General features: G+C 35.1%; 1 protein-coding gene across 5 annotated transcripts in view; it reads left to right on the top strand.

Annotated features, from left to right (window-relative positions):
- The window catches only part of LOC5571525, a 531,761-nt gene that overhangs the window by 231,578 nt on the left and 283,411 nt on the right, over positions 1-16,772 (top strand). For all 5 annotated transcript variants that reach the window (XM_021847436.1, XM_021847435.1, XM_021847439.1 and 2 more), the window contains exon 4: positions 4,288-4,495. In XM_021847436.1, coding sequence (XP_021703128.1) covers positions 4,471-4,495 — 25 coding nt within the window. In that variant the 5' untranslated portion in view covers positions 4,288-4,470. The remainder of the gene's footprint in view (positions 1-4,287; positions 4,496-16,772) is intronic.

The raw sequence follows: 16,772 nt of genomic DNA, 5'->3' as shown, positions 1-16,772 counted from the left end.
TATCGGCATATCGGTCAACATCTAATCCAATTTCTCTCGCCGTTCCCTTACGGTACCTATCCATCTAGTATTCATTGCTTTCTTCTCCATGCTCCCTCTTACTTCGAGCAAAATAGACCGATATGCCGATAAATAAATTCAAAATAGTTTTTAATATCTTCATATGGCCAGCGTGGTTCCAGAAACCTAAATGCTAATTACTTAAAGACGGCTGTACCAAACTGCTTAATTTTTTCACAATAATTCTCATTAATGTATTGTTCCGAAGAGTGAATATCCGAATACGGTTAAAATTCTGTAGTCAGAGAAATTAACGGGGGATCCTGGTTACGGGTCGGTCCCTCAAATAATTTTGGAATATCTTCAAAACCAGATGACCAATTATCAATATCGACACAGATCCCAAAACAAGAAGAGTTTTTTGAAAACTTGTGTAAAAATGGTGCAAATATATTGAAAAACAAAAAAGTTATAACGATTTGAATTTGAACTTTGAGGTAAAAAATGAAGCTGCTGGTAGAGGGGTTCATTATGTAACGTAGAACCCAAGTTATCAACCCTCTTGTTATCAACAAATTTGAAGCTGTCAGATAGAAGATGCGATAAAGGCGTGAATGTTGTCAACGGTTTGTAATAGTTCTTCGACGTTTATACCTTATAAACTCCTTTTCCCCTTGTATCACTTGTTTATGGTTATTCCGTTTTTTTTATTAAGCATAATTTTTTTACAAGCTTCTTTAGCTTGAAATCGTGACGTAATTTGTGCAGTTCTCTAGGAAATTATCCAAAGATGAAGCCGCACACTGAGGCAGATCGCTGTTTTCAACGGCCAAAACCTTTAGTACTCTGGATATGCATCCTAGAGGTTTGGTGTCTTCGACAAAGTATTTTGGAATAATTTGTACTTCATTTTGACTAATTCAGATTTGATCTAGATAAATGAAAACTGATCTTGATCAGTTATATCTTTTGATAGGAGCATTCTAGCAAAAAAATAGTCAATTAGGGCATATTTGACATTTCTTCCTAAGACACTTACAAGCCAGCACTGGCCAGGATGGCGATATATGACAATTTAGTAAAAACAGTCGAAAAATCGATTTTAAACCATTTTTTCGTACAAAAAAATTGAAAAACAATATTGTGTTATCAAGTCTTAGAAGCTTAACTATAACAAAGTAAATTTACATGATTGACTAGCAATATTTTCAGATTTAATTATATTTTTGTAAAAACAGTCGAAAAATAGTATTTTTCAAAATCCGGGATAAATCAAGAAGCGGCAGCTTATTTTTTGTATACGACTAGTCAAAAGTATAAGTTTCCTTATGGTGAAGAAAGACAAGTGGGGCCACTTGGGACTTTTTTGTTGTGGGAGTTTGAAAATTTGATGAAAATCATTTAAAAAAAGCTTATATTTGATAAGCATTTCATAAAATTCAATTATTAAAATGTATTTCAGAAACATATTGCATGTTCTTTAATGAATGTTCGAATCCTCTGAGCAGAATCTCAAATAGAGAAACTTAAAAGTAGATGGAGTACCGTGTACCTTTTAATTCCGCTCCTAAATGCTTATCTTTGACAGATACGCGTGTTTCGACTACCACTTGCAGTCTTCTTCAGTGTCAGTTACTCGTATCCACTGCATGTTGACAAAGTGATTCGAAGAAGATATCTCTAAACTGGAGTTCAAATAAACATTTAAATAGAATGCAAGATAATTTGTCCCATATGTTTAATAAAAGTCATATCATATGATGCAAATAAATGAAATCGTCTAAATTTTCAGAAGTTCATATAGTTTTTTTTTAATTCTGATTATTCTCGAGACATGGAAGCAGATTCAATGACATATATCCCATTGTAAACCACATACGTATATAACTCAAGCAAGCTCCAGATGGAATTTCTAGGTTTATGTGTCATTTCCAAATGAAGTTTAATTAAAATTGATTCAATTTTTGTTGTTGTGAGAAATGTTGTATCTAATTTGAAGCCCGGTATTAAATGTATCAGCAATAATTTTAAAAATATTTCAGACTCTTGAATTTCTATAAAGATTTCCCAAAGAAACCATCATTATTCTCTCGATGTTTTTTACAAAAAAATAAACAAAATTTATTTGGGCTCTGAGGGATTATACCTTCGATTTCGTTAATAAATCTTCAAAACTTTCGCTGAAAAGCGTTTTTCCATAAATTCCTCTTTTCAATAATGGAGGACCTGACTTAACTTGTCACATTGTTCAAAAATCCAATAAAAACTTTCTCGATAACTACTCGATTATTACTTCATTATATACTACTTGGATATGCGTTGAATCATCTTAGGGTCGTTTGAGTGATAAGAGTTCTTCAAAATTGAAGTAATTTGTAGTTCGTCACAGAAATATGGAAAGAATCGATTTAGAAACGGCCGAGATATACCTTAGAAATCATGGAGCATTTTATCATTGCTATTATAAAGTAGCTACATTGCCGTAAGCTTACCATTAAAGTACCGTAAATTCGAGTGAATATGATCAATAGGGTGAAACTGATCACTGTTGTTACGCGATATCATTTCTTACAAATAGTGCCCCCAAATTTATGCAACCTGTAGTAAATTAACGTGTTTTGTCTTAAATATTGTCGACTTGTGTGTAGTGTAGTTTTTTGTGTCAAAGAATGTTCATTTCTATGAAAATAATGTAAAATGCCTGAATCATGTTTGGTGTGGTGTTGATGGACATCCATAAACTTCTAGTTCTAAACAAGGATTTGTACATGGTGTCAGCCTGAAAGTTTGTAAGGATGCTTAAAATATATCCTCAAAACAGATTTAACCATAAACATTCGTATCGATTTGCTCGTATTCTTGAAACAAGTTAATTTCTGTTGAATACTAGGAAAATCCTTTTAAAATTGCCTACATTTGAACGTTATCCGAGGTATTCTTGAAATTTATTTGTTGATTATTTTCAAAAATATTGTCTTGTTAAGAATTTGGCAAGCATATTCAGGAAGTCAAAATGAAGTATGTAGAGTTGATTTCAAAACTAACAATGATCACATTGACAAGTGATCAATTTCACCCCGAAATGGGATAACACAATTTTATATATCAGATATGATTTTCAGTACTAACATGACATTTATAGAAAATTCAGATACATGAGCTGAAGAGATTCACCACTGTAATTGTTTTCTTGCATTTATTTATACGATACTGATAACATATTAGTAAGCAGACTTGAAAAACCGTGAATAATGATCAACTTCACCCGAAATTACGGTAGTTTAAAAGAGGGAAATTAGCACTAATACAGTTGAACTAATGCAAGAACGTCGATCAAGCAAGCCATAAAGTAATATTAGTACTAAATTACATTTGTTATGTAGGGTTTATGCTTCATTGCCTGATACCTCTTGAAATTTATGGAATAAATTCCGCGTCAATATTGCTGATAAGCAGTAGAATGCGTGCAATGTTATAGCGCTTCTGGTTAATTTGGAAGCTTTCTGAAGTTGACTAATGTTATATGAGAAAATGATTTTGATGCATATTATATATCCCAAACTGTATATGTCCTGCCCACAAATATTTACAACGGAGCATGTGATTAAAAAGAGCAAGTTTTCAATCTTAATCAGAGACAAACTCGAACAGTCAAAAATAATCTGAAAGTTCCCAATTCAATCAATTGATTAATTTTCTACGAATGAAGAAAACCAATCAGAATAAAACAGTGGAATAGCTTCCAATATCAGCTCATCATCGTTAAGCTGCCACTAACTGAAACGACAGCCAATAGTTTACGACAGTTTGGTCCCCGGAGAGATGCCAGCGGAAACCATCCATTGGTAGCTCATTTCCTGTTTTTTTCTGCGATCCTGTAATCTCGTACCTTTTTGATTTCATTTTTCATTTCTTCTTTCGTGTTTCTCGGTGTGCTTCTGCACGAAGCAAATTCACGAGCCAAGTAGTGCCATCTCGAGCGAATTAATTTTTCTCAGTCTGAAAAGTGCAGGACCTTTCTCAAATAACTGCGACACTTTGGGAACATAAATTGCGGGAAATGAGAGAAAAAAGCTTTTTTCTATTCTTATGGTGCGTAAAAGATAATTTGCTTCAACAAAATTTTTTATTTTTTTGGATAGAACTTTAAAAATAATTATTCAAACTGTTTGTGCTTTTGAGCGAAATATTGATTTAGATTTGCTTTTATCTCTTATATTATAAATACTGTCACTACACAACAAGATTAAATATGATGACTTATACGTCTTCTCTTTTCTTCCGCAGATTTCTTCGTGCTCACCGTAAAGTTGTCATCATTGTTCCTGCACTAGTAGCTAGTACAGCTTTCGGGAACAAGTCTTCAAAGTTCATACAAATTTGAGAAAAAAAGGAAAACAACGCCAAGAAACGGAATAAACTCCTGCCAGTTAACTTCTCGTAATTCTCGCAACTCAAAACGCACTAACAATGGCTGCCACAATGCGATCCGGAGGTAAGTTTTCCCGTTCTGTCGCTGAATGCAGGGACTTGACTTCTCGACAAGTTTCTGACATCCCGTCTTGTGCTATCTTGCGACTTGGAACAACCATCCATGAACCATTTCCTGTGTGGGCGCACAAAAAACTAAATATGGGAAAGGGATGTTGGCATTGGATTGGATTCCAAGGAGCAAAAAAAAAAAAGAAATAAAAACAGGTCACAGTCAACCACTAAGGTGGTTTCCTTCCGAAGAACTGTTTCTTCTGCACTCTGCCACGACCTCCCCAGGAAATGTTATTCTTTCATTTCGTTCTCGTTTACCTTATGTGCACTAAAACGCAATATGGTATCAACGAAACGGTGAACTTTGGACAATATGGCTGACCAAAAGTATTTTCACTTTCCTCATGTTCAGTTAGTGTCCCATCAAGCACCTGGCTTTATAGTTTTTTTTGTTCCTTGATTAGTGTCATTTCAAATATTACATTCATTTTTTTGTATTTAAGTGTTTTGTGTTAACCAACACTATCATCCTCATTGTGTAAAACTCATATATTTCATTTGCCGTAGCAGTTACGATTTTTTTTTACATGTGAGTTGATTTCCCCTGCTTATAAGAGACAAAAAACGCTTTCCATTTACTCAACCTAACTTTGCCTAAATATATAACGCATTAATCGTGGCAATAAAAAAAAAAAAAAAATTATATTGAATTCTCTGCAGAGCTTTCTTCCTGGTATTACAACAGCTAGTCCATATTGGTACAGCATACAACATGCTGGCCTGAAAATTTGTTTGAATATCAAAAGCTTGTTCTTAAGATAAAGTTTTGATTTTCTTTTAATAAAGGGGGACGGACCTGGTGTAGGGGTTAGAACAGACGCCTCTCACGCCGAGGACCTGGGATCGAATCCCATCCCCGACATAGTCATTTATAACGTAAGAGTTATAGTGACGACTTCCTTCGGAAGGGAAGTAAAGCCGTTGGTCCCGAGATGAACTTGCCCAAGGTTAAAAATCTCGTTAATAAAGATAAAAAAAAAAAAAAAAAAAAATTTTAATAAGGGGATAAAGAAATTTCACATATTTGTTATATTTGGCTTGAATGTGCTCAATGTGATTTTTGGAGGTTAAATTCTTATCCAGCATGAGCACTAGATACTTAACTTCATCTGACCAATTTATTGGAACTCTCCTCATCCTGACAACATATCTACTTGAAGGTTTCAAATAAAGAGCTTTTGGTTTATGTGGGAATATTATTAGTTGAGTTTTGGAAGCATTATGAGAAATTTTCCATGTTTGCAAATGTGAAGAAAATATATCCATACGCTTTTGCAATCTACTACAGATGACACGCAGGCATCGTCCTTTGGCTTCTGCAGGATTTATGTACAAGGCAGTTTTTCACAACTGTCCATGTGTCATTTGCAGAAAATTATCTCAAAATCTGAGTAAATATAAAACTGACTTTTGGCCTGTTGGATTCAACAAGTACCCCATAGTGCGGTGCAAGGACGTCCTTCGGTTGGGAAGTAGGTACCAAAACCAAAAGCCACCTGGTCGGAAAATGAGCTTATCGGATGCCAATTACCGCAGCAGCAGCCACAGACTACCAGAAGCAGTATCAGCTCAACAGAGTGTTCTGCTACGTGAACCCGAGCACCAAGAACTGTGGCGCAGATCTTTGTGGTGGTCCACGCTCTTTATTGATCCGGTACCAGGTACTGAAGGATTTCCGGCTCGGCAAGGATGTCGTAAAAATGTTTGTTCTGCTTATGACTGTGCCTTTGACTGCCAACTGGGAGCGAAAATGATCAGAATTTTGCGGTGGCAACGGCACCTGTAGACTCCATCGTCAACTATAGGAAGGGTGTTTTTATGATCCGAAGAGGTCTTTTGTAAGTTTATTCAAATACTGAGTAAAGTAATAAAGATAAAACAAGTTGACTGCAGCGTAGGTTCAGGTTGTTTTCAAGAATTTCGTTTGCTCTTTGTTCATTGGGCTTTTGTGACTATTGTGTTTCTCCCAGGTACACCAAAGCTGCATCCAGTTTTTCATAAAGCTGACAGCTCATAGATGGCAGCCGAGAATACCAAAATCAAATCTCGAAACGAACAAATGTTGATCTCATATCTCAATTTGATATTGGTAATATGTTCGAAAATTTGATAAATCTCACAGTGAAAATTTGACATCAGAAAACATGTACACAAGAACAAAATTAATAAATTAATTAATTAATTGAAATAAAATAAACCACATTCACCCGTCAAACGGCGTGACCGAAGAATTCGCTCAAACGAAAGTACGGTGCTGCCATCTGGAAAAAAATTACTCTATGCGTGAAGCGACGAAAATTTAACCCGGCAAGATATAGGAAATTAAATTTCAAATGCTTATATAAAATTAATTACAATAGCTATTTCAATTCTTTTTAGTACATGTTGATGGACTATTGATGGGCTACATTATAGACACATTATTTTGTTTTTTGTATTTTTGCCTCAATATTGTGTGGATTCTAAAACTTATCATAAGGTGCCGGTGCCATTAGTGGACTACATAAGCTATAAAAAATCATAACAAAATAACGAAAAGCCCTAACAGAGAACTTTTGGCGTCAACAGAAAGATTTCAACCTCTACTATACGGGAAAAATATAAAAAGAGTGTTAAAACTAATTTTTTAACATAAAATTGCTTGAGCCACTATTGGTACACGTGTTCCAGTAATTGCGCTAGTGCTCCAGTAGTAGACGTTCGGGAATGATACAAGGAATTTTAAACAAAATGGTAATTTTTTACATAGGTTTAACATTTTTCCCTCGGAACAGCAATTAATATCTTTCGAATGAAGCATAAAGATCATCTCTAGGGCTTTTCTTCATTTTTATACATCCATTTTAAAAACTGCTTCCAACCGTTGATCCACTACTGGAACATGACGGCTACTATTGGTGCAAGGAAGCCAATTTTTTACGTAAACTTAATTATTTATATGACTTTTTGATAAGATAAAATACTAAAATTTGACAAATCGACTAAACTAGAAGCGATCTATTCACCAAAAATAGCACATGTCGTTTTTATCGAAAAATGTACGTTTTATCCCATAGTCCAATCTACTGGTACATTGCAACCATTGGTACCGGCACCCTATATCTAACCCCGTACACTTAACAGAATTTAATTAAATTTAGTTTTGATTTGTTTAGAAGCATTTGAAAATTAACTTCCTATGCTTTGCCATGTAAAGAAATCGGAGCTTCACGCATAGGGTCAACTGTGGCAATTGTCTCCGTTATCGCGAATATGACGCTGCGACAATCTCTAAAAGCAACAAATTGACACACAAGAACAAGAAAGAAAATAACTTGATGCTGTTGGCGCATTTGCTCAAAATGACATGCGGTGTTTCCTAGAGGAAAGAAACTGCTCCCTTTTAACTTCATTCTTATGGGAAATAACATTGCGGTGTTTCATTAAACGTGGTTGTTCCTTTCCTGAACCATTCGCCACGTGGCATTTTGGGCGAATGCGCGTTTTTGAAAACTTAACAACAGCCGCGCAGTGCATCATATCCAGCGCACCAGTCAATATTATTTCCTTCAGTTTCCAGATTCAACGGCCTAATGGTAAACAACTCCGTTTTTTATTCTTAAGGTCAAGGTTTACTGCATTTTATTTAATTTTACTCTTCGACATCTGTTAGATCATTTGTGGATCAATCAAGAAACTTGCCGGATATGATTTTGATTTTATAATATCTTAACAGTAAGTACTTCTCCATACTAATGTTTGATGATATTTTTAACTTTATATCTCTTATCTCCAATAAATAAACAGCTGATTAAGATCGTCAATAATTACTCTCGAACTACATATATAGATCTTGTTAGAATGTTACGTATAGAGGAGGGTTAAGGCTCTTCTGATAGGTCCGCCAGGAATGATTATGGTACGGTAACATCAGCCGCTTATGCACACTGTTCTCCTTTTCAGTTTTCATCGATGCACACCAGATGTCTGGCAACATAAAGATCATTGGGGAAGACGGAGTGAGACCGTCCGTCTAAGAAATTTAATGTATGTGTCAAAAACAAGAAAAAATTAAAACTTTTTCGACGCAGCATATTGTTTTTTGATGCCTTTTGGAGGATCAAAAACTATCGCAGGTGTTCAAGGATGGAAAAAATCGTCTCTAGCGACAAACAACACGGTATTCGAACGGTCTAAGAGGGCCGTCGCTCTTGCAGCAGGGGATTTTTTTTTATTACCTTACGGGTTTGGGCCGAAGGGTCTCATATTTTCATGAAACTTTTTCCACAGGCAGGGCTCATGGATATATGAATAAAAAAAATTGAGAAAAATTCAGGGTCGCCTATTTTTCCGGAAAACTCAGGTGGAAATTTTTTGTTTTCCCTTGACACTACTTAGTTTAAAAAATCATAACTCAAGAACGAAGCATCGTAGAAACAAAGTTTTTATATGAAAATTTAAGCAAATTTTCTCAAAAATCCAAAAAAAATATGAACTGGAAAAAGTTTTCCACAAAATTTTCCACCGTTGGGAAAATTCATAAAGAAAAGCTGGAAAATCTATGCCCGAACTCGCGGAAATTTTTTAAAAAAATATTTTTAAGAAAGAAACTTTACAAACTTCAATTTTGATAACTTTTAGGATGTACTTTTCTTTAGTTCCTGATCTATGGTCAATTTTGTAAAAAATGCAAAGATTTGTTTTCAAAGAAAAGGCTAATATGGTCATTTTTCACAAAATTGTTTCTACGATGCTTCGTTCTTGAGTTATGATTTTTCAAAGTAAGTAGTGTCAAGGGAAAACAAAAAATTTCCACCTGAGTTTCTATTACTATAGACTAAAATCTCAATGTAATCTGAGACCCTTCGGCCCAATTTGTGCGATAATAAAAAAAATCCCCTGCAGCATGATTTGAAAACCTCACCACGCGCGCATCGTACCGACATAAGGAGCATCCGATGCAATGTTTGTCGTGGGACAAAGAGTTTATCGGATGTTGTTACAAGTAGCGATCAACTTGAATCATGGCTCATTCACACTATTATTTTTCGTTAAAACCATGCCCGAATGATCTTAGAATCACAAACAATATATCCGAAGGGAAATCAACAGATAACAATGGAACAATCCTCAAAATAATAAAACTATGGCTCGCGAACATTTAATCGCTAGCCCACACGCAGAACGATGCATTAATCGCGGAGCGTAGTTTGCTGTGATATCTTAACGACAAAAGGTTAATCGTTGTTGCTATGATCGCACGATAAAGAACAACCGCGATGCATCATTTGTTTTGTCATGATCACTAGATTTCCATCCTTGCAGGTGTTATATTCGTAAACATCTATTCAATTTATGAGACTTGAAAAGTGATTACTTGTCACGATCATATTTAGAGACGGGGTAAAACCGTCCATTTACGGGGTAAAAACGATCACCATATTATGGCAAAATAACAGGATTTGGTTTTATTTTTTGTAAAGCTTACATTATTCCACTTGAATGCCGATGTACAACGTAAATACAACTTTTAAAATTATTTAGTATTTTTTTAGGAATAAATTAGAGGTGGCGGTCTTACCCCATCAAATCCGTGCCCACCTGTCGTTTTCTATAGCTAAGCTGCATTTCAGGGAAAAATTGAACAAAAAGTAGGAACCGTTTTTTAGTTACGCCCTTCAGATTGTATAAGTCCCCAAATTTGAAGAAAATCTGAGATATTTAAACGGATTTTGTGTTTCCAATAATTTGCAACCTCTGGGCGGAGTTTTGAATAGGAAGATCGATAAAATTGTATTTACGTCCTTTTTGAAGCGTAACTATTAAAATCAAAAATTTTAAATGGATTAATTTGGCATTCCAATACCGGTAACATGTTCAAATCTTTTCAATGACACATTGTTTTCATAGGATCAAACAATATCCAGCTTTTCACGCTAACACAATTTTTGAACCACCTCTCATTGATGTTTCTTGCATACACTTTAATTTTTAAAGCTAGAATCACGGCACAAAAATTAACAAGGCAGGCTCTTTACTGATGTAAATATCAAGTTTGATTGTAAACATGTGACGTCACTCCTATCGTATCATATACCTTCCGTACCACTAGATCATTTGTTTCGCAAATTTGTTTGAGGTGGATAGAAATTACGTCGTCAAGTAGCTGTCAGTTTTCGGAAGATATCACCTTCTTAATATAGTACACCGTGAGCTAGAATCAAAGTGAGATTTGAGTGTGTAAAATATGTTTTGTTGACATGGAATATCAAAAGTTTTCATTGTTACTAGGATATGGAAAATGTGTCATAGTTATCTATTTCATTTCAACCTTTTTATATTCAAGATTGAAAGAACGATTGACGGCAGCTAGCATGGACAAATACCAAAACGTGTTCGCCCACTGACAAGAATCACGGAACTGTATGACTGAACAGTTTGAAGGATCTACTAATCCAGAGCAAAACTTTATCCTGATCGCGTCCATTACAGATCCTAACTGTTTCATTTTGACCTTGAATTAAAAATGATGGCTTATTTTTTATACCGGTGCGATCGTTTCATGCTTCCAATGATAATCAAATCTGCGCTTTCCGCACCACTCTCCGGCCATTCACCCACCTCTTATTGCATATTTCCATACACAATATGTATATACTTCAACATTCCCAAAGATGAAAGAAGCGTCGAACACCCCCTGGGTAACAGACTTATTTAAACTTATCGCTTTATTGCCGCTCTTATTCCATGGAATTACGTAATTTTAAAATGCTATCCAAACTTTAATCCATCCAGCCATGCTTAGTCTTGCTCCATGAGCTGCTCTTTTTGTTGAGAGCAGTCCTGAGCTTAGATAAGCAATAAGTCAACTAAAAACGAACGGAATTTATGTATAATTATTCCTATGGCTTGATCATTGTATCACCCATGGTTTTTTCTTGAAGCGCGATTTTTTCTACGTTTTCATTACCTAAAAGAGTATAGAAAAGGGATTACTTTGCAAAAGTTACAAAAAGCGATAAATATTTAAGAATAGATTTTCTTATATAACGATGTCTAGTTGCAAAACAAATAGTGAAAAACATTGACATTCCAATGAACAATTTCAAATTTATAAGATTTTAAAATGATAAAATATCTTAATAAGTATTACATTATTTGATCACAAATAGAACATGACACTTTGAGGTTCATATACGCGTATCCGTCAGAGGATACAAAATATACTACACTTTTTATATTAAATTTTAGGGGATGGATTATTAGAGTACGTTTAAAACTTTGCAAAAAATAAAATACTAAAATCACTAGTAAGGCGAGCAAATACCTTTAAACTCTAATATGTGTTGCTTATCTTGACAGATAGGCCTATTTCGTCTGCCACTTACAGACTTCTTCAGTGTCGAGTGCTTGACTGCTTTTATACAAAATATAGTTTGATTCATGTATGTACTCAATTCTAATTTTTATTTACTTACAGCTTTTCCACTATACAACTAGAGGATATATTTTAACTTATAAGCATTAAGAGTGAAAAACAAAATCTTAAATTTAATGTTTGTTTAAAGCATGGCTTCAAAAACCAATGGATTGTTAACCCGTAAAGGTCTGAGTGAAAGCAAAAATACTGAAACCCTCACCGCTCAGCGAATTCTTAACTGATTCAAATGAGTTTTTGTCAGTTCTAGAAGTGGCCAGAGGAACTCGGAAATATTCCTGTGGCCGGAGTTATTCCGTTGGGTGACTGGGTCAAGTCGGGTAAAAAAGGGCTATTTTTTGGGATATGCCAAGTAACCTTTATTTATTTGCAATGAACATAATTTTAATTTACATAAATCATAAAGATCTGCTATTCAACATTATAAAAGAAGAGTTTTGTGCCGTTTAAAATATACCAGATTTGGCCATTCGGACGTTATGGTCGGAAGAACCGGCTGCAGATTTGTTGGATATCAAACCGTTTCTCGAAATTCTCGAAAAGTAGAAATCAAACATAATTTTGCACTAAAATGGGTTTCCATAAGCTTGGCGTAGATGTTCAGATACAAATTGGCTACTTTATCATAAGTTTGAGGCGTCCTGGGACACGAAAATGATCATTTGTAGGATTAATCCTATGCAAAACTCAAAGTTATCCAATTCAATCGTTTCTCAAAAGGTTTACACTGATGCAATTTCCTTAAAATTCCGTCATGTAGTGGCCACATTATAGCCGATTCCTGAAATTAACTATGACTTGAAATTTGCCTGCCTCGAGGGGCACAAACGCACAGTACCCTTCTCACCTGACCTGACCCAGTGATCCACCGGAATAACTCTGGCCACAAGAATATTTCCGCATTCCTCTGTCCATTTCTAGAAACTAGATATTTGTGCCAGTATGCTGACAAAAAATCATTTCAATCCATTAAGAATTCGCTGAGCAGTAAGGGTTTTAGAATTTTTGATTTCACTCAGGCCTATACGGGTTAACTAGTTTAATATGATATGGTTTTTCTTAAAGCTGCTATCAGCAACTTTATATGCCTATTAGGTGCTATTTGAAGTTAAGATAATTTCTAATATAGTTGATTTTTTTTCGTAATTTTATTTGAAAATTCGTTATTCTTAAATAATTGGTTAACCTCTTTAAAACGACCAGTGTTTGGATTTTGATTCAAATAAGCCGATCGAACCATAATCGGAGAGTGTAACAGTTCGCGAACCATAACAAATCGTGGCACATCCCATTCGGAGAGCCCTATAAATGTAAATCAGTCAATCTCTCGTTTGGTACGTGGCACGAGAGCGTTCAAGTGCAGCAAGTCTCACAGACTGCAACAGTATCGGGCCATTCTGATGATTTATGTTTTGCATAAAACTGGTACCGTAAAACGGGGTAACTTTGATAGTTTTTTCGAAGAAAACTTGAATATTTCTACATGCTGTTTCAAAGAATTACAATTTATATTTTTAAAACAAGTACTGACATCCTAGCTATCGATTGCACTTGATAGATTGCCAAAAGATTTATTCTGAATGGATTTATAATTTTTCATAGAATCGAAAGTCGGTTTTCTGTTTTGGGGTAACTTTGATAATGGAGTATAAATCGAACAAGATTGAATGAACTACGGAACATTTATAGGGCGTTGCATACCTCTAGGCGTTTAACGCTATATGGAAATTTCTGACTTAGATTACAAAAATGGTCCCAGTTTGTAAAAACGGTTTTCGCTAAGAGATTTGAGACCGAATTCATGTTCTACTATAACTAGGTTGTCATGGGTAAGTGACGAACTCATTATGACTTTATCAAATAGTGGTCGTAGAACAGATTGTTTGGAAGCGTTGCAAAGATGGTAAAATCTTGTAAATTTTTAATATTTGCATAAAAATCGTCAAATGCACTTGATTCCAATGAAAATAGCTTTGACATGAAATGTCATACTAATATTCTTTAGTTTTGCATTCGTTTTTCTTAACTGATTGACAGAAACTTCGTTATTTCGTTTAATTTGTTGGGGGTCCCGCACTATCAAAGTTACCCGCATTATCAAAGTTACCCCGTTTTACGGTAATAACTTTGATATTTTCTTGTAATGCAGCCCTTAACAACCTAATTATTATATATTGGATCATTGAGCACCCCTTTGCTTACAAACAAAGCACAGTATATGAAAGCCTTAATTTCTTGATCAGAATGAGAGTTGGTCAGCGAATGTTACAAGTGTTGACACACAGTGGTCGACGCCAAGCAGTGGGTGGTGTGTGTCTGTCTTGTTTAAGTTCATGGCTCGTTAACTTCCACGAGCGATACATATCATGCGTGTTATGAATGCAGGCGGATAAATAGGATGAAATTGTGGCTCGTGTGTCAATGATCGTTTTCCAAAGCCTGAAAATGACCTTAGCTATTGTTCCATATTTGCATGATTCAGATTAGTGAATTGAATCAACTTTTAAAAGTGAGTGTAATCCATTCGTAAGTGAAAAGAGCCATGTTTACAACGCTCCTAAACCTCTAATTATCTAAATAAAATTTGTCCTGCACATTTTTAAGTCCTCTTCAATAAATTTTAAGATCCTTACATCTATTGTTACCTTTCCAATATTCTTCTTATTTTTCTTCCTGATATTAAAACTACGGTAGAATAATTGAACATAAAATGAACTTGAACTAAATGAGATTAAAATAAAATTAAAATGAAACAAATTTGAATTTGAAAATCAAGAAAAATATCAAAATGTGTCCCTACCATGCACATCCCTATTTCCCTTTTTTCCACCATAAAAGGAGCCATTTTGTACGACCCTGAGGTCCAAAATAAAGCCTGGGTGGGAACAATAGAGGTTTTCAACCTAAAGAATTTCTAAAACTATAAGGCAGAGATGCATTTGAACGCGTTCTGTTCAAAGCTTGTGCTCACGAGAGCCGTGTTCAATAGAATCGTACTGTAAAAATCATCATTCTGCAACTTGTTCCGTAAACTACTATTCCGCACTGCATGCTTCAGTACAGGAAAGTAGTTCGTTTCATGACAAATTGGCGTGATGAAAAACAGCTTATTACGATTAGAAATTGCAAAAATAACTATTTTAGTACCTAATAAATCAATTGCTGTTTTTATTAATCGCTTTCCTTTCAGGATCATGGAATCTATTTAAAATCAAGAATGTAAAAGTGACCAAAAAATGGGGCATTTGAGGTTTTATAGCTCAGGGGATTGATCCCAGAATTATTTTCTGGAGTTTTAGCGATGAATTTGGCTGCTGGTTATTATGTTCTGTCAAGGCGTGAAATGGAAAAATATTCTTAAAACATTTCTTTTACTCATTTTTCGACCCGGAAACATTGCTATATACATGACATTATAAATAAATGAAATTTATTATCAGGTTATTGATTGGCCCAGTTATTGATTGAATTTCATGTATCTTTTAAATGAAGTTTATAAGGTGGGGTTCATTCAATGCAAATCGGACCGTATGATTGCCATCCGATTTGTGGAAGCGTTTCTCCAAAGAGCGCTAGTCCTGTGTTTATGTTGATGATTGTTCACAACAGTAGTTTAGCCCAACAAGCGCTTGTTGGGGCAAAAGCGTGATCCAATAAAAGATTGTTCATAACCCTCTAACCTTATAGACTTTTGTCCACAAAGAAAAATGGTTTGAACCATGACGGTTGGCCTTTCTTAGTGAATTCGCGTTGTACTCAAATGTTGGTTTATATGGTGGATCCTCTAAAACGCTAAGGTTTAAGTTTGTAAATGTGGAATTCTTACTTCACTCACTTTTACTCATTTCACAGAATATGAGCGTTCAAAATGCATCTCTGTTATAAGGCACCAGAAATTTGTAAAACAAAATAATGAGATTCCATATCATACATTTCAATTCAAACAATCAAGTTTCCTAATTAAAATTGATTTAACGATTGAAAACAGTGATTCTAATACTGTATGATATCAAAAATGCATTGAGCAGTTCCAACCCAAAAATTATAAAACTTTTGATTTTCTTGAATATGAATCTGGATCTATACCGAACATTTTCCATTTTCGCGAACCAATCTCATTTCCACCAAGCTTCAGTACAAATAAAAAAAATGTCATCAGCCAGCTGGGACTTGCTTCCAGTGGTAGTGAAGCTTCCAAACTAAACGCTTTCCATCCACACACATCGAATGAGACCGAAAGCAACAATGTGTGTGCGGTGCTCCAGCGAGTAATTTCATTCAGCATCCAAAACATACAAGAAACGTGAGTCACCCTTCTCACGAAATACGATATTTACGTTCACCCGTTTGCATGCAGTTTCCGCTTTCCACCGGTGCTTTTCAATTGCTGGTAACTCAAACAGAAGCCACCCATTCTCTTTTGCGGAGCCGCGCTCTCTCACACACACTGAGTTGTTTCGAGCGAGATGTTGATCCACCATCGTCGGTTCCCTGGGAATGCAAGGATGTGCAAGGAGAAGAGTGAGCTTTTCAGGAAAAATTCACCACCCCTACTAGATTGCCACAAAAGGGAAACTAGATATCAGTAAGCACCAAAAAGGTGCTAATTTCAGGATTCTTACTACTCAACTAGATAAGAATATGTAAGTTTATCGAATGATGTGTATCTTTTAAGATAATAAGTACACTGCCGTGCAATTGTTTGGGTTCATCCCTTCAAAAAGATACTAAACTGCCCATAACTGCAAAACAGTCACATTCGACATTTTTGACAAAATGGAGTTAATACCATGGAGAGTCATCAAATGAT

The sequence above is a fragment of the Aedes aegypti genome, chromosome 2 (genome assembly GCF_002204515.2).
Source record: "Aedes aegypti strain LVP_AGWG chromosome 2, AaegL5.0 Primary Assembly, whole genome shotgun sequence".
Lineage (NCBI taxonomy): Eukaryota > Metazoa > Arthropoda > Insecta > Diptera > Culicidae > Aedes > Aedes aegypti.
The sequence above is the reverse complement of the archived record's forward strand: the minus strand, read 5'-3'. Positions and strand labels throughout refer to the sequence as shown.